General features: G+C 40.2%; 1 protein-coding gene across 1 annotated transcript in view; it reads right to left on the reverse strand.

The window, feature by feature from the left end:
* Cph (BCL11 transcription factor chronophage) overlaps positions 1 to 11,658 on the reverse strand; it is a 39,002-nt gene extending 27,344 nt beyond the window's left edge. Inside the window, exon 1 of the mRNA XM_011065433.2 lies at positions 8,974 to 11,658. Within this exon, the coding sequence (XP_011063735.1) occupies positions 8,974 to 9,010 (37 nt within the window). The 5' untranslated portion in view covers positions 9,011 to 11,658. The remainder of the gene's footprint in view (positions 1 to 8,973) is intronic.
* Positions 11,659 to 26,812: the final 15,154 nt, after the last annotated feature.

Here is a 26,812-nt window from a genome sequence, read left to right on the forward strand (position 1 = left end):
ATCTTTTTTCCTCCCTTTTAATTACATGCTTCCGGTATTCCGGAGTGGTTCCGCGAGTGTTCCCATTAAGAAACGGGAAAGTAGTTCTCTGGTCGAAGCTTCTGCGGGGCCAACGTTCGCCGTGGGGCCAAAGGCGAGAGAGAGTACAGAGAAAGAGAGAGAACGCATAACTAGATCCAACCTCGAACCCGACACGACGAGTCCAAGGGAATATCTATAAAAGCATCACGTTCCTCCCTATTCCCCTGAACTTGGTCTCCAACGCGTCGTATTTATAGAATGCTGCGAGACGCCGTGTATACGCACCACGTGGTTTACATACGCGCGCCGGTCGTAGAGGATTAGATTATAACGGGTGGCCACGGAAGGAAATCCTCGGATCAGTAATCTAAGAGAGCTTGCACATGCTTTCACACACAATATAAATTACCACTCTCTGTTCAATGTTGCTTTTAGTAAATCGGAGCTGTTTCTGTAGAGCGTATATGTGTCCTGAGTGAGAAGAGTATTTACATATATAAATATTTCTCAAATTTTTCTTTATAACTTTCAATTTGAAAAGTGTCCCATTAATTTTCTTTACTCGTTAATCAAAACAAAAGATAAAACGCTATAAAAAATAATTGTTTTTTAATAAAAGTTCTCAAAATACTTTTTAATGTACAATATATGACACGATTCTTAGAAAGACAATAAACAGTACCGTGTAGCTATGTTTATGCGATGTTGGAGTCAAGAAAAAATAGATAAAAAGCTCTTAATTAGAATCGTCTGACGGACGATTCACTTGTAACCGGTCAGATCAGATTGCTTCACGGAGGGAGATGCGCGGAAGTGACTGACCCTTGTCTGGTGACCTACGAGGTGTCGTCGGTGATCATCCGGAAAGGGGACCGGCCACCTTGTACTTCCTAAGTGGAAGGAGGCGCTTCGTAGTGACCCTTGGTCAGGTAGCCGGTGGAGAGTCGGTCCATCCCCTCTTCCTGCTTACCGACAAGTGAACGGCCGACAAAGCATATAATAATACGAGCAGATTATCGTCTCGAAAGGTGTTCACACCTCGGGAGGAGGGTCTCGGACAATGGTGGACAATGGACCAGGAAACCGACACCGCAAACAACATAAATTTTCCTCGCAGCACCTCCTCGTCGCATGGACAGTCTCGACTTACCGACGGACACCTCCGTGCCCTTCTTTTTTTACAAGTGCAACTCGATGCTGTCCCGATTGCTTTTCTTCAGGGCGACCGTCTTTCTCCGCGGCAAGATCAGCTGGCCACCGTGGACGCGCTTGTAAATCCATTATTTTGAATAAAAGTCGAAAAATGACCCGATCCTCTTCAAAGTCTATTCTATCCTCTATAGAATCGTTATTTGAAGGGACAAAATATTTTCGCTTGTGGCGACATTAAGATCAACGAGGATTTATCTGCGACGCATAATCGCAAATTATTTCTCCCTCTTTTCTTAGCCTCCTAAATATTTAATCTCGTTAATGGAATACTTTTTACTCTGTTCCGTTGAGAGATGAATTCTCAATAAAAGTTTAAATCAACGTTGCGGATTTTTTAAATACTTCGCTCATCGCCATTCTCTAATTATCAGCCGAGTTTCTAAGTTACAACTCTTCTTATTCTGCGCAAAGTATATGAATATAAAATCAATGTGAAAAAAGTAATTTCTCGAAGAACTCAGGGCCGATTTATGGTGCATCTCACATTTATTATATAATAATAGTTTCATAAGGTATCGATCGTATTTTTCCGTTTATCATTTATATCCGCATTTATCGTGAGAATACGATCGTTCGCGCAAGGTTTCGCGATCTTAACCCCTTTTTAAGAGTGGGTGTACCACGGAGGCCAATAAGTCGGGTCGACGAGTCTCGCGAACGAACCAGACGACATCGTATTTCAGCCGAAATTGCCCACCGGCAGATTGGATGGACGATATACAGCCCCGTTGTTACCGAATTCGGCGAAGATGTGGAGAAACTGTATCGACGTCGTCTGTCCTGGTGGTAGGACCAGGAGGATTGAAGGAAAGTCCGATGAGTAATTAATGCCTGTCCCATGTAGTCCGCCCCATTTTCCCCCGTAACTAGTTTGATGCTCCGTATCGGAAATGTAGTTTTCCGTCCTGCACTGCTCCATCTCGCCAGTTTCTTTTCGATATATTTAATCGCAATAATTGATATGGCGCGAATTAGCTGAGCTTCCTTCGCGGAAGATTGAACAATGAATTTTAATATATTTTCGTGCACTATCATAATTTTAGTGGATCGAATTGACATGACAAAATTCGTGAAATGAAAAGATATTTAAAATTAATCGTCAGCATTTATTCATATTTAATTTTATTCCTCTTCTTACTCTTATGCGAATTTTAATTTAAGTTTTATTTATGTTGAAGTTATTTCTTTCTTATTCGCTGTTTTTTTATTCTCGCTATCTTTCACTCCATTTCATAATCTATATTATTATTTAAATTTGCGAAAGTTTTCTTTTCTTATAATAATAATATTCTGGAAAACATATTGTTTCTTATTAATTTTCAGCTAAGAAAAAAAGCTTATCAAGACAAGTATTCAGTAGCGAACATCAATACGATATCAGACAGTGATGATAAGTGGTGCCATCTCGATGTCGGTCTCTGAACCGATTTCTCGAATGCATTATTAATTATAACATATTAATGAGAATATTATTAATTCCAAGTCTCTCACATTTGTCATAATGTGATGAATCAATAACAATACCTCTATTTAAACTTTTTATTAGATCGATGTATGTTACATATCAATTGAATTATTTGTTCATCAAATATAAGCTCTTCAATATTAAATATCATTTTTATTTCGAAACTTTAATTTGATTAATACTAAGATATTGATAATGCTATTAAAACGTTTTATTTGATTAAATGTAACTAATTCAAAATTTGTTTTTTTTTTTTTTTGCGAACAATACATTTATCTACTACATGCGTTTTTTTTTTTCGTAAAGTAAGTTTACAAGTTTGTTTTAATCAGTATCATCGTGCGTAAAAAATCGAAAGTGCCTTCGCCTTACCTGGTCGCGTGCTGGATCCTGATGCTAAGAAGAAGGAAGGGAAAGGATGGAGAAGAGGGATCGTGAGAGGGAGATGGGCGCGAAGGAAAGGGTTCGCCACGCGCCCGACGCCCTAAAGGTTAATCTAGAAAATCAAATCAAAGCGGTTTTTTGGTCGAGGACTTGCCGGAGACGCGTTAGAAGTAGGAGAAGTTGGATCCGTAAGAGGACGAGAGAGTGACGTGAGAGAAAGGAGATGCGAGGAGGAGACGAAGGGCTTCCGACGGGCTGCGCATCAAAGACAATATTCAACACGTACGCTGTACGCAAAAGGCGCATATGCCGCGCACGTGCCGGCGGGGGGCAAAGCTTTAGCGCTCTGTTTGCTAAATAACATCCTTGGGAGTACCTCGAGACTAGATACAGGGCGAGCAAGAAACCCTTCTCGCGGGTCAGCGGGTGTAATTGCGCGCTTATTAACCTTTGCCGCGTTGCGTTTGCCTATCAACAGAAGAGCTTTGCTTTAAATTAACATAATTAATTTTCATGCGTTCTCCAATTACTTCTGCGTGTCAATGAATCGAATATTGTAGACATGTAATCGTCCACATTTTCTGGATAATTATTTTTGTAATAATTACATTTTTTTATAATGATTTTTGCCTGACGTAAATACAACTGATTTAAATTTCGACAGTTTCTCTGAAAAATAATTATCATGCGTTCTCCAACTATTTCCGCGTGTCAATGAATCGAATATTGTAGACATGTAATCGTCCACATTTTCTGGATAATTATTTTTGTAATAATTACATTTTTTTATAATGATTTTTGCCTGACGTAAGTACAACTGATTTAAATTTCGACAGTTTCTCTGAAAAATAATTATCATGCGTTCTCCAACTATTTCCGCGTGTCAATGAATCGAATATTGTAGATATGTAATCGTCCACATTTTCTGGATAATTATTTTTGTAATAATTACATTTTTTTATAATGATTTTTGCCTGACGTAAATACAACTGATTTAAATTTCGACAGTTTCTCTGAAAAATAATTATCATGCGTTCTCCAACTATTTCCGCGTGTCAATGAATCGAATATTGTAGATATGTAATCGTCCACATTTTCTGGATAATTATTTTTGTAATAATTACATTTTTTTATAATGATTTTTGCCTGACGTAAATACAACTGATTTAAATTTCGACAGTTTCTCTGAAAAATAATTATCATGCGTTCTCCAACTATTTCCGCGTGTCAATGAATCGAATATTGTAGATATGTAATCGTCCACATTTTCTGGATAATTATTTTTGTAATAATTACATTTTTTTATAATGATTTTTGCCTGACGTAAATACAACTGATTTAAATTTCGACAATTTCTCTGAAAAATAATTAATATTCTTCGGTCGGAAGAAAATTACTTCGAAAAATATTAACGCTACTCTGTGAAAGTAATTAGAAATGATTGCGCGATGATCGTCATTCATGACAAACCGCAAACGCGCATAGACAATGCGTGTGGCTAGTTCAAGAAACTTTCGACGATGAATGACAATGCGGGCTGGACAGTTAATTAATCATTCGGCTTCTAACTTGAAGGCTTATTGCGTTGTTGCGATACCTACTGCAGACTCTATTGACTAGAACATTATGTGTGGTTATCACACGTAGTCAAAAACAAAACGCAAGCGGCGAGTGATTTACAGCATCAGATTGCGGTCTTGTTGTTCAGAATTTCCATGTCTTGTTATCCAGATTTGCAAAAGACTTGCAGTAAAATTATGGTCTTAACATTACCTTGAATTTTAAATCATTACCGTCGGTATAGTGATTTAAAATTTCATATTTGTGGGAAAATATGTCTGATATCTTAATGCCGCTGTTTAAGAAATGCATATACAAATATATATAATGATAAGCTTGTACATTATTATCATAGAATACGATATATAAAGTATTCATGAAAGTTTCTGCTATCAGCAATGCATAAGCAAATATATTTTTCATAATGTTTTTAAAATTAGATAACTAAAGTCTATTAAGTTTAATATATGTATTAAGAGAATCTTAATATCAATTATTCTATATTTATATTAGTTGATTATATTTAATCAACTAATACGAAAATTATTTCAATTCTAAAGCATCTTGTTTGAAGTACAGAATGCAAGTGTACTTCCGCTTTACGGAAATTGATAGAAAAAGATTTAACGTTTTGTTACCTACAATTACGAATCTTATAGTACTAATCATACAGATTGTATAAAATTTTCGCTTCGGATCCAAATGACCCATATCTATAATAGAGAGTTAATTACACTTGCAAGTCAAATTAATCTTTTATAATACATTAATGAATTTTATTCTCAATTATCTTATTAATTTTATATTCCATTTTTCAATAACTTACGCTATATTTTCCTTTCGAAACGTTCAACAACGTTTCTTGCGACGGTCGCCGTCAACTCAACAATTCGCGAATGTCGGGTGACAAGAGATAACTCGTATATAACGCACATCTCTTTTGCACGGTGCGTCATTATGGGAAAATGATTGTATGATAGGATATGATACTCGCCGTTCGATATGTGCGAGTAAATACGCGATCTATTTACCGCCGTCTATCTACATATGATACGCATGTCGGAAGGAATACGGGAAAGCGGGTAATCAAACTGCAAGCACGCAACAAATGCATCATTTTGTGGAAGAGGATAATATCCTGCATTTGCGAACGCGAATTTAAAGGCTAAAAACTTAAGAACGCGATAGTTCGCCCAAGGGCCGTAAAGTTTTCTACATTTCCATTAATTATTATATAATTGAATCTTCATGTACTCGGCAAACTCTTTTTCTGCTAGTCGATCGATTCATCCGCAATTTGAAATTATAAAAAAAAAGCAACGAGGTGTCTCACTTAACGCCGACGGGAACTCACCTTAACGCGAACGATAGGTGATATCGTTCGCGCCATCATCGATTCATCGATATCAAATAAGATATGATAGAATGATGAGGTGAAACGAAGCACATCCATTATCATTGTCGCATCTATGTTCATGAGGCCGTCACTTAGTCGTCAGCCGTCAGGTAGTTGGCCGAGAAGTAAACAGGACTTTCTTAGTTATCGCGAAAAGAATGGTACTATTTTGGCATCGTGTTCTTGACATGAAAATCAGTGCAAAATAAAGAAAAATCGATCCTGATTTCGCCCCATATGTTATAAAAAATAATTATTGATTTGATTTAGAGATCTCTCGACACTGACACTGTCCATGAATTTTGCTTCTGGATGGCAGATACGCAAACTCGCGAATTCGTGATCTTGTTCATTGCAATATTGTCATCCTCCTCCTTCTAATCGCGATGATCGATCGCGCGCTATTATCGGATCTCACCGTCTTAGAAACCCATGGCGTTACGTTGTTCGTCGTCACTCGCGAATCGACATGGCCCATTGATCGATCGCTGCGCTACCCTGTGAAGGTCAACGAAGGTCAACCAATAAAAGTAATCGGGGCGTAAGGGGATAATCGGTGCCGCAGAAATATTCCGGTATCTTTTCGCGGCGGCGTCATCGCGCGAACTAAAGAATATCGCAGTTGTAATTAAGAAAACGGAGCCGCCGCCGCCGCCGCCGTCGCCGGCGTCGCCGCCGTTCCGTGGAGGCGAGGGGGTGCCTCGCGGGCGTCGCGGGGGCGGGTGTTACCAACGGGGGGGTAGCAGCCGCGGGGGTGGAAAAGTCTGTGAAAAACGCGCGCATGACAATGCCGCCCTTTCTAGCCCACCCCGCGCCTTCTACCATTACCTTCTCCTCCTCCTCCACTTCCTCTACCTCCTGCTTCTCTCCCTGCTTCCTCCTTCTCCACCACCTTCGTCGCCTCCACTCTCCTCGCCTGGTGGGGGCTGTCGCGAACTAATTAAAAATTCAGCCGACGACGAGTTACCCGAAGACGTTGGCCTTCCATCCCTCTTTTCCCTCTTTCGCTCTCGTTCGACCTCTTCTTTTCCCTCTAGTTCATTCACTCACACACACACTTTCTCTTTCTCCTTGTACCTCATCCCTCCCTCCCCCCCTCCCTCTCTCTCTCTCTCTCTCTCTCTTTCTCCCTCTGCCTTCTTCTCTCTTGTACTTAACTTTCTCGCGCTTTTCGTAGCTTTTTTACCTTCCCTCCATCGTCAGCCACGCGACCGCCGATCCTTTTCACTTTTTTTTCGTTGCACCACACCACGAGGAACGGCCGCGCGCCTTACCTCATCGACAGGTTGCCTTCTTCATCGAGGTTCGGGTGCTTTTTCCGAGAAGACGGAGTTAATTACCGGATCACGACCGGGATACCGACTCGATGCGGAAGACTTGTATGTATTATGACTGCCGCATTCAATTCTTTTCCCCAGAAAGCGTCGTTTACCAAGAAATTAATCGCAAGAGGATCTGATTTTCAAGTTTGCCGTTCCATATCACTTTATTTTTATTATACTATGACATAGTTATCGACGACGCATAACGTCAGTGAATTGAGACGAATCATAAAATGATTAGGATCGAAGTAGAGCGTGCTGGACTTGCGTGACTCGATTGAAAACGATTTACGACGATTCGATCACGGATCACTGTGGAAGGATTTACCGCCGATGAGCACCGAGTTTCTCGTTACAAATGGCACGGATTTGTCGGCGGCGATTAACAACTAGCAGAGAGATTACTTTTGATTTGCTCTCGAAGAAAACTTAAAACGAGTTACGTCGACATAATCGAGTGGATTTGCAAGTAATTTTGCTCTTGATTAACGATGTCTTAATGTATATTGATATAAAGAATTAAAAATTTCTGAGAAGAATGCAAAATATCGTGAAAAATGGCAAATTTTTTGCGATTTAAACGAAAAAGAATTTATTTCACTATTTCTAGCCTATTTTCTTACTAGTATTAAAAATTTGATATATACACATATAATACAAAACAGAAGTCTGAATCAGAATGAAAAATACTAACTTATGAAAAATATATTTATTTATTGAACTTCTATTGAAAGGAAATCTTTTCGAACAAGACAACAATATTTGTGTTTTGGACATTCGTATGATCAGTTGGAATTTGAAGGCTCATTCTTGTAATTTTCTAGGAGCTATTGTTTTCTTTTTTGTTAATATAGCTATATCAATTTCTTTTATTTTTTTTCTTTGATTCTTAATTTCTTACCAGGTTTGATTTTTTATGAAGACATATAAATATACATTTAAATTATATAAAATTAATTAACGCTGTGATGAAATTAATCTGGCTATTTATTTTTTTTAAACATCCATCGATCCTAGTTGTCTAAAACATTCACAGACAAGTTTTGTTTCGAAACAATGGATCGAGAAGTAATAACAGGAGTTATATCATTTTTAATCTAATCATGTCATAATAGGATACATTATCAAATCTAATCTAATCGTACTTTAAGTACTGCAAGTACTGTACAACTTGTACAAGTAAATGAAGCAGTATATATATATATATAAAATCAAAATATAGTGAGGGTTTTAGTAACGATTTTAATAACTTCATTGTTTCTTTGCTCCAACCGCGTGGCACAATAAATACGCTCGTAAACATGATACACATGATTTTGAGCGCATTGTCTTCGCAAACGGGACAAATATCATGCATTTAGCGTGTGTCTAATCGCGTGTTTTCGCACCGTCGCGGCGTGACCATTTCGCCAATGAATATTTGGCTTTCATGTCAATTCAATCCGACGTGATTCACGCCAAGTGACCAATGATATCGAACGTGTTATCATCCTTTAGCATTCTTGCCAAAAATTACAGCGGCATGTGGCATGTAAACACGAAAGAAAGAGTTCGTGTTAACGGACAAGCGTGACATTTCGTGGAAATGGAATTTTTTTGTTGTCGTCACTCACCTTGCGCGATCCTGACCGCGGGCATTTTGATCCTCATGGTGGCGTTCGCGATCTTCGACTCTCGTCACGTAACACTGTCTCTTAAAGAACGAGCTTCAGCTCCGGGAGTCCAGGACGGAAAGGGGTTGCAGTTGCGATTGCAGTTGTCGTTGGGACCAAGAGCCAGTTGTTACCTTCCGATCTCCTGAATCACATCCGCGGAGACGAGATGAGAAAGGAGGAAGCGACAAGCGCACGTCGGTGGCAGAACGACAGGACAATAGACCCGATCCCGATTTCGGCCGTCGTCACGCTTCCGCCCTCCTCCCTCTCACCTCCACCGCGTGTTTTCACCCTCCGCGAGAGGGTCCATCCGATTTTTCCCGGGATATCGAAACACTGTCCTCCCTGTCCTTCTTTATTTCTAGGGACACACCGTGTCCAGTTCTTTTCTTAGTTCGCGAATCGCGCTCTATTACGCTCTATTATATCCGATCCGATTTTCGCACACCTGATCACCGCAACCTGGACACTTCTTCGTCAACTAATATCGGTCCTCATGTTCCTCAATGGTCGCATCTCTTTGCGACTGTATCGCGTTCACTACCGCGATAAATACACGCGACATATATGACACCGTGACTCCGCGAACGATAATATCAATACCAAGCTGACCGAGTGACTAACTGACCGGAACGATCAGCGCGCACAGGTGCGGGATGACGACGTTTACGTGCTCGGCCGGCGGGAACGATGGCACCTTTGTGATTGACAGTAGTTCTGTACGTTGACTCGTCACTGACCAATTTCCTTGTGGCACCTGCGAAACCGATGTTACGCCGACACGCGGCACGCCGACCGCAGGCAGTTTGTTCGCACCAAACGTGATGTTCGTCGCCCGTGATCAACAGAGTTCACAGCCGTTTCCTCGCACAACGAATTTATCCGGAATTGCTTCTCGTTGACTGTTCGCTCACTACCGTCACCTTCGTACCTCGCTGATACGGTATATCGAAGTGAATAGAAGAAAAAAAAAAAGAAGAAAAATATAAACAAATCCGAAAGCGTCGCGTTGCGAGTGTCCCGCAGAGTCGCGACGCGATGTTTTGCACGAGTTCGATGAACCGAAGTTCCCAGACGGTCGTCGTCCGGTGATATCCTCGAATCCTTTGACGTCTCTTTCTCTCTCTCTCTCTCTCTCTCCTCTTATAGCTTCGTTTTGTTTTTCTTTTTTATTTTTAATTGCCGGCAATCGGCGGCGGTGATGCACCCACCGCGGTCCCTGGACCACGCGCGATCACGTTGACGTGACGTGCGACGATACCGCGTCCTCGTTGACGTACGACCTCGGCGGGCTGGTGTGGCTGTCTGGTGCAGCGGCCTGGTGACGACGGCGCGGGTGCTGGATGCCTGATGCCGGCGTGGACCAGAGCGACGACGGTCCAGCATGGGTCGTATCGCCGAGTGGACTGTGCCGGACTGTGCGCGCCTCTAGTCGTGTGCCGTACGGGACCTGGTGTGTGTCGGGCACTGCGCTCGCTTCGGACGCGCTCGGTTCGTCTCGGCGCCGAGGCCGGACACCCCACGCGCTCTCGGGGTAGTTTTCACCCCCCGTGGTGGGGGTAACGCGCTTCCTCTCTTTCTCTCTCTCTCTCTCTCTCTCTATCTTTCTCCCTGTCTCTCGCTCTCTCCCCCTCCTTACATCGCGCTCCCTTTCTGCACCTCTCCCCGATTCTTCTCCCTCGCTTTCGCTCTCTCTCCCTTCCATGGCACTCGCGAGCATTCGTTGTAGCCACGCGTACACCTACAGATCCATATACACACACCCGCGCGCTCGTCTCTCCTTGTTCGTCGCCTGGAAGCCAGATCCACTCTTCTCTCTTTCCGTTCTCCTCTCGCTCACTGATATCGGCGTCGGTGTTCGCCGTCCTTGTCGCGCGGGAGATAACCGCGAAGAGGGAGATCACGTCTTCTCTCGCGAGTATCTCTAACGCGACGGGTAGTAGGGGAAAGGCGCGCTTTTTCCAAAACGCAACCCTTCCTTCGCGTCGTGGCGCGAACGCGGCGGATATGATTTTTCCGGCACGTTCCAACGGACTCGAGGGACCAACGGTTCTGTATCCGGTACGAAAAAATCCGCCGTTGCATATAGATAGCTCGGGAAACAAGTGTAAACTCTATGTTAGGGTAGTATTTTTTTAATTGAATTTTGTATTTGTTTAATCTGCTTTCGATGGGACTGTAATATTTGACAATTTATTCAACTCTTGCAACTATTTTCAATGTTAAATCGTAAATTACGTATTTTTAAACTATATAAATTTGACAAATTTATTATTCGTATTATCTTCTTGTCAATTATTCTATATATATGTATAAATGAAATAATTAAATTAAATACTGTATAAATAACGACGGCTCTGATGAATACAATTGAAATGAAAAAATTATTTGAAAATAAAAACCCGAGTTGTCATCGCGATTGATGTTGATCAGGCATTTAAGTTCCTGCAGTAATATCCAAACGTATTAATGTTGCTTGGAACGGTGCCAAGTTTTCGTTGCCCGCACTCGTTACACTCGCAATGAGTTTCTGTAGCAGAATTTGGCGCGCGTGACAAATTGCTTCAAGTTACTTTTACTAACTACAAAAGACTTTTTCGAAGTTGCAAGTCCAACTATATCTTATCAAAGCACGAAAGACAAAATTTATTTCAATATTATTGATTTAAAAACTTAATTATACTGTCGCAATACATAGTACAATTGGTGTAATATGCATAAGATATTAATCAATCTTTCGATTCGGTTAACCTTTTTTTTAAATATATATACCTTCTATATTTGTGACATAGAAATAAAAAAACCTGAACAAAAAAATCAAGATAAATATATAATATGATGTAATATCAAATTTAGATATTTCGCTACTTTTCGAAATTAATTTAGTACTAGCATTATTATAAAATCACTTCATTATAAAATCATGTATCGAATGAAAAGAAAAAAGGTATCCTGCATTAACCGACGCGATGGTGCTAAATGCATGAGTCGCAGCCAGATTTAACCGATCGTACCAGCAGTGCGATGCACGCTCATCGTCCCTCGAACTCGCCGTAAACACACGGCATCGAATCACAGAGAAAGCGGAGAGGAGCACACAGAAGTACCTGCTCTCTCACATTAATTATTCCGCGACTAAAACCCCTCATTCTACTCTCTTGTGGGATCGATATCCGCGACATGGATCTTTCTACGTCGGGATTACTCGCTGGAGGATCTCGATCCTGCGACCAAGCGAACGGGATAAGACGCGAAACTGCGGTAAGGAGAGAGAGCAGAGAAAAGAGAGAGAGAGAGAAAAGAGATAGAATGAAAAGAGACGCGAATGTGGCGAAGAACCTTGCATTATCCTGGATACGAGACGTTCATCCGTCTACAAAGAGACACCGCGGTCGCGATAGGAAGTTCGAAGTTTCAAAGGAAGCATGTACAGCGTACGCCATACGTACGCGCATTCGTGTATCTCACGTATTACGTATACAGGACGTCGTGTCTCTCTCATCTCCGGCCCGTAGTGACGGACCACGCAATAGGACGCGCCCTTTAATTTTCCGCCGGGTGAGGAGGGCGATCTCTTTTCTACTTTCCTCAAGTCGAGTGGGGAAGAGGGACGGGAGGAGAGAGATGGGCGCCGAAAATGCTTCCCAGGCCTCAGATGCAGCCTGTCCTCGGTCTGTTTCTCGGTGGAGGCGTCTCTAAAGTGACTTTTAACAATCTCCAAAAAATTATCTAATGCCCTAAGCGTTTCGGGCCTCTGGACAATGTTTCGTGGACCCATACGTATCTCGGCCAGCTCATCTGAGAAAGATTTCGAAAAGACGAGAATTTAATTTATTTTTTGATTAACCTTGTGAATTCTATTATATATTTGACGCCAAACTTAATCGTTTACTATACTGAAAAAAATAGCTTAATTTCAAAGAAATATCTTTTTGCTCGTATTCAAATAAATTTTTTCTTTGGTCTTTCTCTCTCTCTCTCTCTCTCTCTCTCAACGAAAATTTCTTTGAAAAATACAATATCTTATTTTCAAAGAAATTTTCATTGAATCATTTCAAAGAAATAATTTTTTTGAATACGAGCAAAAAGATATTTCTTTGAAATTAAAATATTTTTTTTTCAGTGATAATAAATATAACAAAAATATGTATATTAAAATTTTCCTAAAAAAGAAATAATAAGAAAACAAGAGAGAATACAAAAATAATACCGCGATAGCTTGATTCTTAGAAAGTCTGACTGCAGAAGAAATTCATGCTTTAATTTTATATGAATAATTTGATGAAGTATTTTTACAATCCTTTTTTAAACGAAAGGAGGTCAGAGATTCCTTCGAACTAAGAATAAATATTTCTTTTTACCTAGCAACGTGGTCAATACGACGGTATCGTGATTGCACCTAATCGAGCTGATCTCGGCGTTTAGGAGAACTAGTTATTACGATTGCCATTGCGATTGCCAAACATATATATAGCGAAAAAAAAACCTCGCGATTTCACAATAAAGAGTAATGAATGCACGGCACGGGGATCAACAGCGTAAGTTTAAACCCGGCGAAGTGTTTCAAAGATTAATCCACGTTCTTTACGATGCTTGCATAAACGTTGCGGATTAACGCTTATTTGAATCTATTATCTTTTCTCCTTCCGTTGAGATCTCTCCATCGATGACTTTGCAACGAATGGTTTTCAGAAGTGATTCGTTATGCTCAATCAAGAGAATTCATTCGAATATGTTAGATTCACGACAGGTGCAGTTTGAGACTGATACTTGATGGGATATCGTATATAAGAGCAATCGCATGCAGTAATTTATTTGGTGTATTAAATGAACTCGAGCTGTGTAAGTACGAGCGGTAGAGAGTGTCTCCTTCGGTTAAATTACCTGCACCAGATGAATTAACGAATCCAGATCGCGCGAGGAAAGTTTCCGACGTGCAATTTAGCGAGTGCCTTTCGCGGGTACCACGTCGGAAGGACCGCGCGCATTTATACGATACGCTCGCGAATTTATATGCGCCGCATCGAGTTTGTATATCTTATTTACGGCAGCGCTAGATAGATAGTATCGCCTGTTTGGAATGCATAAGTTATCAAGCGGTTTATTACTGGCACACACGTTAGGATACTCTTTGACTCGTCCTACACTGGTAGAAGAGAAGGAGAGTGAGAAGGGAGAGAGAGAGAGAGAGAGAGAGAGAGAAATAGTGCACTCCAAGTGCACCTCGCACGTATCTCTAGAAAAGGCAGCGATCCGTTGACCCGTGTGAAACTCCCACATTCATTACCGCGAGGCCACTGTATTCCGGACGACCGCAAGTTCATAGAATTTTTCCGTACTCTACACTTCTTGACTCATGCGTGTTTCTGCGATTCTTCTTTAGACTTATACACAGACAGCGCGGTTCCCCAACAAGTACGCCTCCAACGAAATAGACGAATAGAAAAAGGATTGACAAAAGCTTAGAAGAACGGAAAGTTCCGGCAGATTATGAATACCTGAAGTTTCTCCAACTTCAGGAATAATTCTAAAATATTCAACTTTCTCCTGTGTTCCTTCCAATTTTTTTTTATTATGATATTTTAAATTTTTAATAAAAAATATGACAAAACATATATAAGTGGAAACATTCTACAGAATTCGTTACGTTTAAATTTGATAACGTAACGACGGTATTGTTAGAAAATTATATTAATTAACATTAGATAATTTATATATTAAATAATATTTAAATAATGTATAATCAATATTCAAGTTATTCTTCAATTAATTATGTCAAACAATAATAAAAAAATCAATCTCTTTTAATTTTAAAGAATAAGAATTTATTACATTACAAATTTCCGTCCATACATTTTATGATTCTATTTAATATTTATTATATTTTTTTCAAAAGAATCACTCGCACTTGAGCTATTATGTTTTCCGGAGCATTCTGAATCGGTTTTGTCGTATGACGACACATGCCCCCGTACATTGGCGCGTTCATCTAGTTAAGTCAAACAATACCAACAGACCGCGATAATGTACTTGTCACGCGCCCGCCGAAGTGTGTCGCCGATACGACCACCGGGTGATCTGTGATAGCACAATGGCATACAGTTGCGAGATGTTGCGTCTTCTCAGCTCAGTTCTTTGCCGCAGTACAACAAATACTGTTCCAGTTTCCTTCTTAATCGTTTATACGATAAATATTTCCCGATAGAAAAAAAAAAGTACGAAAGTATTTTTATATTTGATAACTTTTTATCGATTCCTCTTTTTGTTGGAATTATTCTCCAACACTTTCATTATTCTCCACCTCTTCCGACTGCAATAATCATCATCCAAGCTGCATTTCCGACAGATGCGACTGAACGCATCTAGAAACGAATTCGATGCGAGTCAAGGGACCCTTCGTGTCGCAGGACGTTAATTTCGGACACCCGTTACAGGGAGACGAGCCGTCCAAAGGGTGAAAAAACCGTGACTGCGTGGACCGTCTTGGTGACGATGCCCGCGCGTTATCCTCCTCTCCTCCCCCTTCTCAGTTCCCCTACTCGTGATCCCTGCCCTAACAACGCATCCTGTTCGGGGTTTTAAAGATTATTTTTACTTCGGGACAAAAAAGATCTGTCTGGCGACTCGGCGACGTGCACATGTGCCTCGCACCAACGACGACGACGACCACGACGATGACGACGACGACGACGACGACGACGACCAAGACGGCGACGAGGAGGAGGTCCAACGGTTTCGGCCGCACTCCCGTTGTCCGCGTCCAGCTCTTCGTGGGAGTTTATCGTTCCCTCTCCGTTCTCCCCGACTCGCTCCTCGACTTTCCTTGATGCCACCACGAAAGAAGAACAAGAAGGTCCGGAGATAAAAGCAAAGCGATCCCTAAAGCGACTGCGCGCCGGCGCTAGTAATCGTATTGGTGACTAGAGATGGTCAAAGGGTCATCCGAAACCATACTATGAACTAGATACCCCCCGAACTGTTTATGAAAATTTTTGATTACATTTTACGGGACCTGAGTAACAATTATGTTACTTTTATAAACGACGTAAATCGTTCTGATGCTTTACTGAAATAAATACTCTGTGTTATAGCAAAACACTTAACACTTAACACCTTTCCTCAGCGTATTTTGCTTAGTCAAATTTGTATGATATTTAATTTTATTTTATTTTGAATGTAATTTAGAACACAAAGTCAGCAGTTATAGCAATTTTGTTTATCATACAACACGTACGTTAAAATACATCAATCATAACGCAATGTTTCAAGTTAAGTATGTCACAGATCTGCAAAACCGAGAAAAGTCAGGGGAAAGTAAAAAAGTCTGGAATTTTGAAATTTACTCATAATATCCTTAAACTGCTCCTATTCCAAGCAGTTGTTATCATTTTTTAAATATTATATCTGACGTTTATAGTCAAATACGATCAAAACTTGGGCATTTTAGATGATTTTAAAATAATTAAAATTCATGTTTTGTTCAGTGTTTGTATTTGATTCTTTTTTTTTGTCCTAACTGCATTCTTTTTTTCCAAAACGAATTAATTTTTTGTTGGCTTGAATTTGCACTCAAAATTTTACTATGCTACTAAGCTTTTTTGCGTTGTTTCTAATAATATAGGCTAGCTTTCCTACAATCCTCGAGTCTAAATGTTAAAATTTACACATTTTATATTAGTCGTGGAAAAATTTCCATTTTCACCTGGAAAACCTGGAAAAATCAGGGAATTTCAAAATTAATTTTCTGTAGCGACCCCGAACTCTTCTTTGTTTCTCTGATGACCAGAATTTACTCTCAAAGAAGCAATTGACCACGCGAACGCACGATCTATTCGTGGCTACGCCATTGCGGCATGTGTTGTACTCTCGAGAAGAGACAGTTACCAAATATAACCGGAGGACGGACCCCTTGCCAAGGGTGTTTAGAAATTTTGGACCTTCCTTGTCGCAAGGGTTGGCCCCCGATCCTCGCGCACGCGGGAACGGCGCGGCCCATTTTTCCCGGAAAGTCCCCATCGGCACGTACGCACGTACGTGAAATCGGCCACCCTGCGCGTCTTATCGTTTTTCTCCTCCCGGCCGCGGGATATTTCTGGAAGAGCCCTCGTAACCGGATATGCCTCGGATAGTCGCCAAGCAAATTTTTGACAATCGTCAACGGCGCCGCGCTGTGCCACCGAAACTCGCGCGAACTTTGGAGGTCATCGAACCAATCACTAATCTCGATACATTTCCACCGAGCATTCTGCATAGCATACAGTTAATTTTATAACATCGTTATCTTTTTTTTTTTTTTTAAGAAAATGAACTACTTGAGTGGTGATGTAAATATTTTTCATAATATGTACAATACGATAGATTACTAGTAATATTCAAAGTATCTTAAGAATGTGAACGTATTATATATGCTAAACTCATTGAAAAGTTTTGTCTAATCAATAGCATCGAAATATTTTAATCATGAGAATATACATATGTTATAATTTTTTAAAGATGACAAATTTGAAAAATTGACATGTCGAAAAACTGAAAGCTTATATACGTGGGCGCGTATTTATTTCCTTGAATTTTTATTTCTTTTGATAAGAGATTGCCTGCATGGTGAAAAGCTTCGGGATCGATATGTATCGGTATGTGCGCATCGACGATGCCTGTCCGATCATCGTGGATGATTAACGTCGCGCAGAATTTCGCATTCTCATGGGTTACCTTTCCGCGCCCAAGGACAGGGCGGTCGCCATCGATGATTTAACGGTGTACTAAATCAGGACACCGGAAAACAACGGAACCAAAGAAAAGAAGTGAGAGAAAAAGATGGGAAGAGGAAGAAAGAAAGATTACGCAAGAAAAAGAATCTATTTATTATTTTAGACCGAACAGTGTCAGAACATAAACAGCTATAAATAGAATATACATAAAAAAGTAATAAAAAATAACAAATATGTTGTATATGTGTGCGAAATATATATTATACGATCACTATATGATATATAATTATATACACATAATGTGAATGAAGAAATAATAAATTATTCTAATTTGATAGATTTTCTCTAAAATTTTTTTTTAGGGTATAAAATTATCTACTTTTGCAGATTATTTAAGGAGAGAGGTATTGTCGATAAATCTAAATCTTTATCTCTAATATACAGATTTCTTGATATAAATTTTGATTCATATCACCAGTTGGTATTATATGTATGCTTCGTTGAATTTACGTTATAATCATCTGCAAGACGAATTATAATTATCTGTAAGATCGCTGAACTCAGATCTCAGAATTTTAATTTAACTTCCAACGTAATCTAATTTCCGTCACTAGAGATAGCGAAGTGGGTCACGTTAGATTCTGATAATGAACCTAGTCCATTTTATTCACAATTAATAATATACATACAATTTCTGTCTGTCAATGTGGCCTAAAAAAAGTAAAAAATCCATCTGATATAAACTATTTTGTTTTATTTTCGATCTATTACGCAGACCGAAATATATTATATATGCTGTCTTCAGTCGAAAACAATGAAACAGTTTCTCATTTAAGATGGTTTTCTTTTATTATCATATGTTAGATATAAATAATAGCATACAAAGTTTTTATCTGAATATTCGAATAATACCGTTATTTATAATATATAACGAGAAAATAAAATCTCTTAAGTGAAAAAATGTTTAATTGTTTTCAACATCACATATGTTTTAAAATTATTTTGCATATTTTATAACTTGTATATACATTTCTCCATTTTGTCGAATTCAGCACTGCTTAGAATTATAAATTCCGCTCTAATTATTATAATAATCACAATTCTCGCAATGTGAAATATCACATATAGTAATAATTAAAATACTTCCGGTTACTCTCCCGGCGCATCTCTTATCGGCGCACCTGGCGCACGACGTCGATCTTCGACCGATGTTGGTCCATGGACTCCTATTTTTTCCCATGTCCATTTTTGCATAAAAAAATTCTCACCGCGCCGGTTTTCGCACGGCCCACCGAGGTGCACCGGAAAAAAACATCCTGCTCTCCTCCCGAGGGTAACGCACCGTCGGTCTAGGTGCATTCCTCTTCTATCATGATACATAGTATGTATGTACACGGCACGAACAGGCATCGTGGGGTGGTGGGAGCCATCATCGAGGGTGCCCGAGTATTTTTTTTCTTTTCTTTCTTCTAGGGGCCAATGAAGACTGCGGAGGAAGAAGGGGGGGTCAGGGCGCCGGAACTGTACACGGCGGAAACACCTTGTGGACGGAGAGAAAACCGGCAGGAACAAGGGGAGGGGGACGTATTTGATAAAAAGAGAAAGAGAGAGAGAGAGAGAAAGGGAGGGAGGAAACGACCCTTACGGTACCCTGAATGGCACAGATTCTTCTCAGCGGCGGAAGGTGCAAAAAACGATTTTCGGGAGGGGAGTAAAAAAACTAAAATACTGCTAGGTTGTTAGCTCGAGTCCACATATCCGCACGGTGGATCGACGAAAAGTCGATGGCCGTGGCTTTCAGCTCGCCGCTGAAAAATTTCGGGAAAGCGCCTCCCGTTCGTGAGAACGGACCGCAGTTGGCGTGGCACTAACTTAAACAAAAAATCTCTATTTTGGGATAACGGCACCATCAAAAGAAAAAGATGTGTTTCACATGATACCCGAATTGCTTTTACTAAACAGTTCGATTGACTGTAAAAATCGATATCTTGAAGGTGGTAATAGAAAATATTTGACCGATAATTATTTGAGTAAATATAAGTAAAGTTTTTATAAGTAAAATTTATTAATATACATTTTCTTAATATATTTTGCTTTAATCACATTTTTTTTGTTTAAGGCACTATATAATCCGCGATGGTATAAAGTAAATGAGAAACGTACATAACGTTATTAAAAGTTTCTCATGACTAGTTCATATATCGGTTCAGTTCCTGACAAATACCATAATTTTATCAATTCATGTAACAATTCTTTATTTTTAACTACATTTAAGTTACATTATAGATTTTTTTTTTTATAAAATATTATTTGAGTATTAGCTATTCGCTCACTTTTCTTATAGATCACTTTTAACCGCAGGCTGCATCAGCGTCATCGAATCGATTCTCGTCGAATCTTGTTCTTGTGAATCTTGTTCTTCAGACATAGACAGCTACTAGCTAAGATCTTAAACTGGGCCTTAAGCCATTACCCCCGAATGATGGGCTCCCTTGATCTCCTCTCTATTCTCCATCCGTCTTCCTTCCTCTCGAGTACATCCTTCGCTCTCCCATGGATCATCGCCTGCCATCTCATCGTGCGCATCCTTCTTCCTCTTTTCTGACCTAACCCCTCCTCATAGATCCTGCATCTTGGCCGCCCCTTCCGTAGCAGCAGATGGCCGGCCAAGGGGTAAGAAAAAAATCCTAGGGCCCCGAAAAAGGAGGAGGTATATAAAAAGCGATCCGAGAGAAAAAAAAGTGGGAGAGGTGGGGCGCCGGGGGCGACGTGAACCACGTGTGTTCTTAAAAATTTTCCCGAGCGAGGACCCTGTCCTTCTTCGTCGGCCAATATGGCCGATCGCCCCCTTTGATCGAATTTCGACCATTCATCGAGATCGATTATACGATCGAGCTTCCATTCTTCGTTGCTTCGGAAGCTCAATCGATATCCAGATCTCCCATTAGCGTCTCCGGTGACGTACCGCGTCAATTTCCGAAAAATTGACTCCGCACAGCTGGGAGTGATCTCTACGCCTCTCATTTTCTTTTTCATTCGTAACTCGGTGAATCGTTCTTGTAGGATTTTGTAGTGCATAATTTACATAATTTTAGGAGGTATAATTTGCATGATTTTCCATGATATGTTTGAGCTACAAAAGCTACTGATAATTAATGTACAATTGGAACACACTTGATTCAAGTATGTGGAAAATAAATTTTTTTCTATTAGGTGTTGGAATTAATTCGTAGCGTTTTACAAGTGATGGGAAGTACTTTCATTAATGTATTTTTTAATGCTCATGTGAAATAAATAACATTCTTTCATTAAAAAACGCTACGAATTAATTCCAACACCTAATAGTATTTCATACGTGCGAGGCAAAGATATGTTTTTATTAACCGAAAATATGTTCAATCTTGTGTTTAATCTTGTGGTTTAACTGTCATAAATGTATGCGTCAAAAATAAAGTTTAGGAAAGTTTTATGCTACGGCTATACAATACGATGATAAGTTCTCATCCGGTATCTCCTGCGGGAATCTCTTCGCGTAACGGTAAAAGAAATCTTGCACGCTATCCCAGATTTCAGATGACTCGAGATAGATCCCAGGTAGAAAAATCGAAATTCGTAAAAAAAAAAGAGTGAACAGAGGAAAGTGGAAGAGAATCGAACAAGATGGGCGGATAGAGCGAAAGATCGTCGCTTCTGGACGCAGGCCAGCTGACCAACCGTGGGAAGACGTGATTTGGCTGGCCTCTTTTTTAAAAGGATTCGAGAAAATTACTTTTAAATTGGCGAGCCACCGGAATCCCTGGATGCACCTGAACAGGTAGATCGGTCAGTCCCGCCGAGCGTTTCCAGAAAGCCTTTCAAAAAGGTTCTTTTGACTTTGCTAGCTACTAAGTGATTAAATCGTTCTCATCTAACTAATAGACATAAAAATTTAATGTTAAATATTAAATATTTAACATTTAAGTAGTTTTTTCCATTCATAGACGTATTTTATTATTTACACATTTCATAGAATGTTTATGCAACATTACTGTTGCTATGTAAAGAAATCGTGAATATGTTTACAATAAAAAGTATAATCTTAATTTAACCAGAAAATTTGGAAAGTGTTGAGAGATTTGCGAGTGGCGTGCGATTATACGACTTTACGATCATGAGTTTTTCGTGCGCCGTCTGCTACTCGTATTTTTTCCTCGTTTTTGTTTTGTCGCAACCGAGCGCCAGTCATCAGGATGGATATCGGACACCTCCTTGAAGAAGGGATTTTACGGTATTTGTAAAACACTTGAGAAGAGCAGAAAGTTTTCTTGACCGGGATACGTGGCCGTCTCTCCGAAATAAACATTGTCAAGAATATCGACGACGGACAAAACAACCTTTCTCCTTCCTCTTCTTTGGCCTTCTTCCACTTGTCCTCTTTCTCTTTCTCGCCATTACTGTATAATAAAATTCGTTTGCCCCCATTTTTCTTTTCTCTTTCTACGTTTCCTCGATTTCTTTTGGAAAGAGGGGGCTATGCATTTTTCGTGCGTTTAAAAATAGGCGATTCGCTGTACCGCAGACTCAGACTGGCCAGAGGTCAGTAACTTCTTGGGCGCAAGACTGCTCAAAAATAGCCGGCAAAACGGAAAAAAATAATTTCCTTCTCTCTGAGAGCTCTCTCTCGTCGACAATTTCAAATATGCAGCATCGTCTCCGATTGAATCCGGATCCGTCGTTGATCCGTATTCGCGTAATTTTTTATTTTGCTTATATTAGATTTTATTAAGTTTATTTTATTTATTTAGCAATTTGGGATGTTTTGTCATAACTAAAAATCTCATGTAATAAATTTTTAATAGTAATATAAAATACGCAAAATAGTAATATAAAATGTTCCGTATAATTATCACAATATTATTGACAAAAAATATTACGTGCACGGTGTTGTGACGTTTTGTAAATATTTTCTTTCATAATATCCTTGCGTCATATCTCTACGCCTTAACAGAAGTACGTTAAAATCTATTTCAAGCGGGGATTGTAAACGATTTAACGGCGTGCAACGATTTGGAAGGTGTCCAGTTGCATCGCACGTTCCAAAAGAAAGTTACACATAGGAAAAGGGCCTCCTTCGCCCTTTCTTCTTTCTCTTCAGCGAATACTCGTCTCTCTTACCTCACCGGGCCCGTCGATTGCGAGGTAGGTCCGAATCTGCAGCGTCAGTTCTGTCAGATTTTTCACGGTACCGATTCCCTTTGTGGGGGGCGCTGCCCGCTTGTCATATTTGCCTATGATGGACGATTCGTCCGAGAAAAAGCTTCGCGACATCCCCAATAGGAATGACGAACGCACTTCTCATTCAACGCGCGCACCACATTTCGGCAATTCCACCGATCCTGATTATCGCCGCTTCCTCGGATCGGCCAGTCAGATTTTTTTTTTTCTTAGGACCCGGAATCAAACATCGCGAACACCCTGCCTTTTCTCGGCTGAAAAGCGAATCGTCGTCGCCTCCGATTCGTGGCATTTCTCGCACGATTTGACCGCGAGAAGACCCGCAGCTGGACAGTTACGTTGTAGGTTGAGTAAAAATAGACGCTCAATGTCCTAGCACCCGCTTCTTTTGGTTCCCGAGACTGCAATCGTTGGAATATACACGTAGAAACCTTCAGAAAAGTACATTCAACGCAATCTTTTCGCTTAAAGGAGATAAACGAATTTGAAAATTAAAAATGTAAAAATTTTATCAAACAATGCAAAATTATTTAGCAAAATAATATTCAATAATATTATTTGAACGAAGAATTACGATATTATAATTAAATATGTATTTACATAATGAATAGTTGAAAAGATTACAAAGAAGAAGAATAAATTTTACTAATATCTTATGTGATTGACAGTTGCTCAGTGTGTAGAATCGCCTATTCTCTAATCTCTGTATTGAGTCTGCATTCAGTTGAAAAAAATCAAGTTGACATTGTACGTATTCATCAATACGAATCAGAATTAACATAATCTTGTAATCTTCTAATTCAATAATAGTTTCGTAATTAGAGATGGATCGGTGACAGAAGGAATCATACGACGAATCAATTATCATCCAACATTCGATGTCCTTTCCGAGTTTCTCTTGCTCCTAATCCTCTTCCTCCCCTAATCCTTCGTATCCTAAACACGCGATCTCAATTTAGAATCGAATCCCGGATCCGAATAAGCAACGGTGAAAAAATCCCCATCCTCCCTACACAAATCACGCTCTCCCCGCGCATTCTCTGACAAAGGAGAGAAAAAAATCGAAAGGAACGAGGAGACAATCAGCAATATCCTCGCGGCGGAAACGGCTCAACACCCCGGGCGTCCAGTACATTGCATTGCTGGAACTCCAGATCCGGCAAATCGCACGAGATAAATTTCCCGATGACGCTTCTTCCCTAATTCCACATTTTTCCTGCCTTGTCCGAGACTCACACGTCGCGCAATAGCTTACTGAGAAGAATAATGCAGCAAGAATAAGAATAGATCCATAAGAAATAGGCATTACGTTAAGAAATGTATGATAAAAAATAGAAGATCTAGAAGCTGCAGATATATCATGTAACTCAATCTTTATTTTTTATTGCACTCATTATAATTGTACTTTCTTATCTTTTCATTGAATTATTTTCAATTTTTATATTCGACATGTCCCTTCTATTATATTATAATATATTTTTCATTTACTTTAAGAATGCTTTTACATTCTTCTGTTTCTCCTCGTTTCTAAAGAAATCTTTATTAGTCCTCTCTTCCGGCTCTCCTCTATAGATTTGGATATTGCTCGGGGGATACTGCTCGAGGGACGGAAATTCAGAAAAGCTAGACTGAACTGTGCCGGAATGAATGTTAGGTCACGGTGATGCCCTCCCATCGAGCAACTCGCTGCGGCTTAATCGTTTTAGGAGTCGACAACGGCAACGTGTCTGCGGATGATCCCATCGGGCGGTCGAATCGGCCAAGGAAAGTACGTGAAGCTTGCGAAATTTTCGTTTACACAGCCGCGCTTGGCGAACCAGCGCGCTTTGCCCGTATATCAAAAGTTTAATTGAATTTTCGACCGTGGCCTCAGTCAGAGAGAGATTAGGATCGTCCACCGGCCCGTTCTCTCTCTTTCCCTCCCTCCCTCCCTTTCTCACTCAGGTTTACCACCGCCCTCTTGCATCTACGGCTGTATTGTGCTCGCGTTCTGAACCTATTCCTTGAACCTATTCCTTATCCATGCCTTTATCTAGTCCGTGTGCATCTTTACGCGCGTGTTATTCTAGCTGCCGTCCGGTTTTGTTTCGAGCGCATCGAAATGTTCTTCTCGAAACGTTCGCTTTCGCATTATTTCTGTCTCACAAATTTATACACAATTTTATACAGAATGCTATTATATATAAAATTCGTAGCATGAATACAAGATCTATTTTGTCTCAACAAGGTTTAATGCTTTTAATCGCTTTCGTATTTATCGTTAATTAAATATTTATGTAAAAAGAAAAATTTAAACCGTTAAATATCTAAAAAAAAAAAGGATTTAAATCGCTCAACATGTTGACGTAACATTACATTTTTGTTTTATATAAAAATTTCTTTGATTCAAGATATTATCTATGGCAAAGCAATTCTCGCGTAACAGCGGAGATACGTGCGACCTTCTTTCCGCTGGAGACTTTGTTGGAGATTTGCATAATTATGCGTTTTAATGTACCCTCCGGTCATGAGGGTCAGATCGAATTTATCTCATTGGCCCTCACCTGTCCCATACGATGCGGGCTTCGACGGGGCAACTGACCACCTGTACAGTCGTGGCAGCAAAAAAAGGAGAACGCCGGTCGAAAGAACGGAGGACCTGCGTTATAATATAGTAGCCATTTAAAAATATCCTAGTAATCGATGAAATCTCAGGTGCGTGCATAATTACAAGCGTTCTTAAAAATTAGAGGAATTATAAACAAGTTTACGCTTTACCTCAAATTAAATAAAACTGCGATTAATCGATTTTATTATCAAAAGCAAATTATCGAAATTATCCAAAAGAAGCAAAAAATTGATAAAAGTTTAATTAGTAATTTTTAAAACTCTGTAATTTTTTTTTCTATCAGAAATCTACGCCCGGTTGAGCAGTTTTTCAACGACCTTTTAACATCGGGGTGTCATTACGAGTCTCGCTCAAATAAGACGGGACATATTCTCGTCGCGGCGCTTAATTCAACGGCGACCGTCGGCCAGGTCGAAGCACCCGCGCGAGACAATAGAAAAGCCATAACTTTCTCCGCCGTGCTCGTACAACCTATATCCTGTCCCCGCAACGTCGTCGCGGACGCGCCCAAAAAGATCGCGCGCGCCTTCTCTCGCGGTCGCGCACGGGGATGCGAAAGGAACGACTTGCGGCTTGCGTGCAGCATTTATGACACACGCCGACCGACGCAGTCGGGCAGAGAATTGCCAAATCGTCGCCCAAGCAAGGTCGTGAATTTCGGCACCGTTATAACAGAACGCCGTTTAATCAGAAAATTGAATCGCTCGTCACCGGTGGTTTTGGCTCTCCCAGTTTTCGAACCCGTTTCGATTCTTTCTTCTCTTTCATTTTTTTTTTACAACGATAGCGATCGAAGAGGGTCTATATCTTCGTCCCTTTCTCTCTCCCTTTTTCGTTCGTTGTCGCTTTTTCTTTTTTTTTTTTTTTTTTTTTTTCGATCTCGGACTGTACGACCCGCATAGTCCGCGTTGTGACGCGCGAAGAGGTCGAATGGGTCCTCGTGCGTGAATATGTGTCTGCGCGTCTGGAGAGGCCATACAATGGGGACACATGTCAAAACAATTGGCACACAGGTGTATCGAATTTACCGAGGAACCGATGGAGGACGTCCACGTCGAAAGAATCGTGGAGTTGCGTCATGGCGTCCCGGTCGCTATCAATGAATTTCCGTCGGCCATTCGGGCGACGACGAATCATCGAGCTGGCTATAAGGACATTGTATTTACATTCGACAAATGTTCCTTTTATCAAGAGTATGTCATTCGTTTGCCTTTTTTCAACCGAACGACTGCTCGAAAATAATTCTTACATTCTCATATTCAAAGTG

This window comes from Acromyrmex echinatior, chromosome 2 (genome assembly GCF_024713525.1).
Source record: "Acromyrmex echinatior isolate Ae372 chromosome 2, ASM2471352v2, whole genome shotgun sequence".
NCBI lineage: Eukaryota > Metazoa > Arthropoda > Insecta > Hymenoptera > Formicidae > Acromyrmex > Acromyrmex echinatior.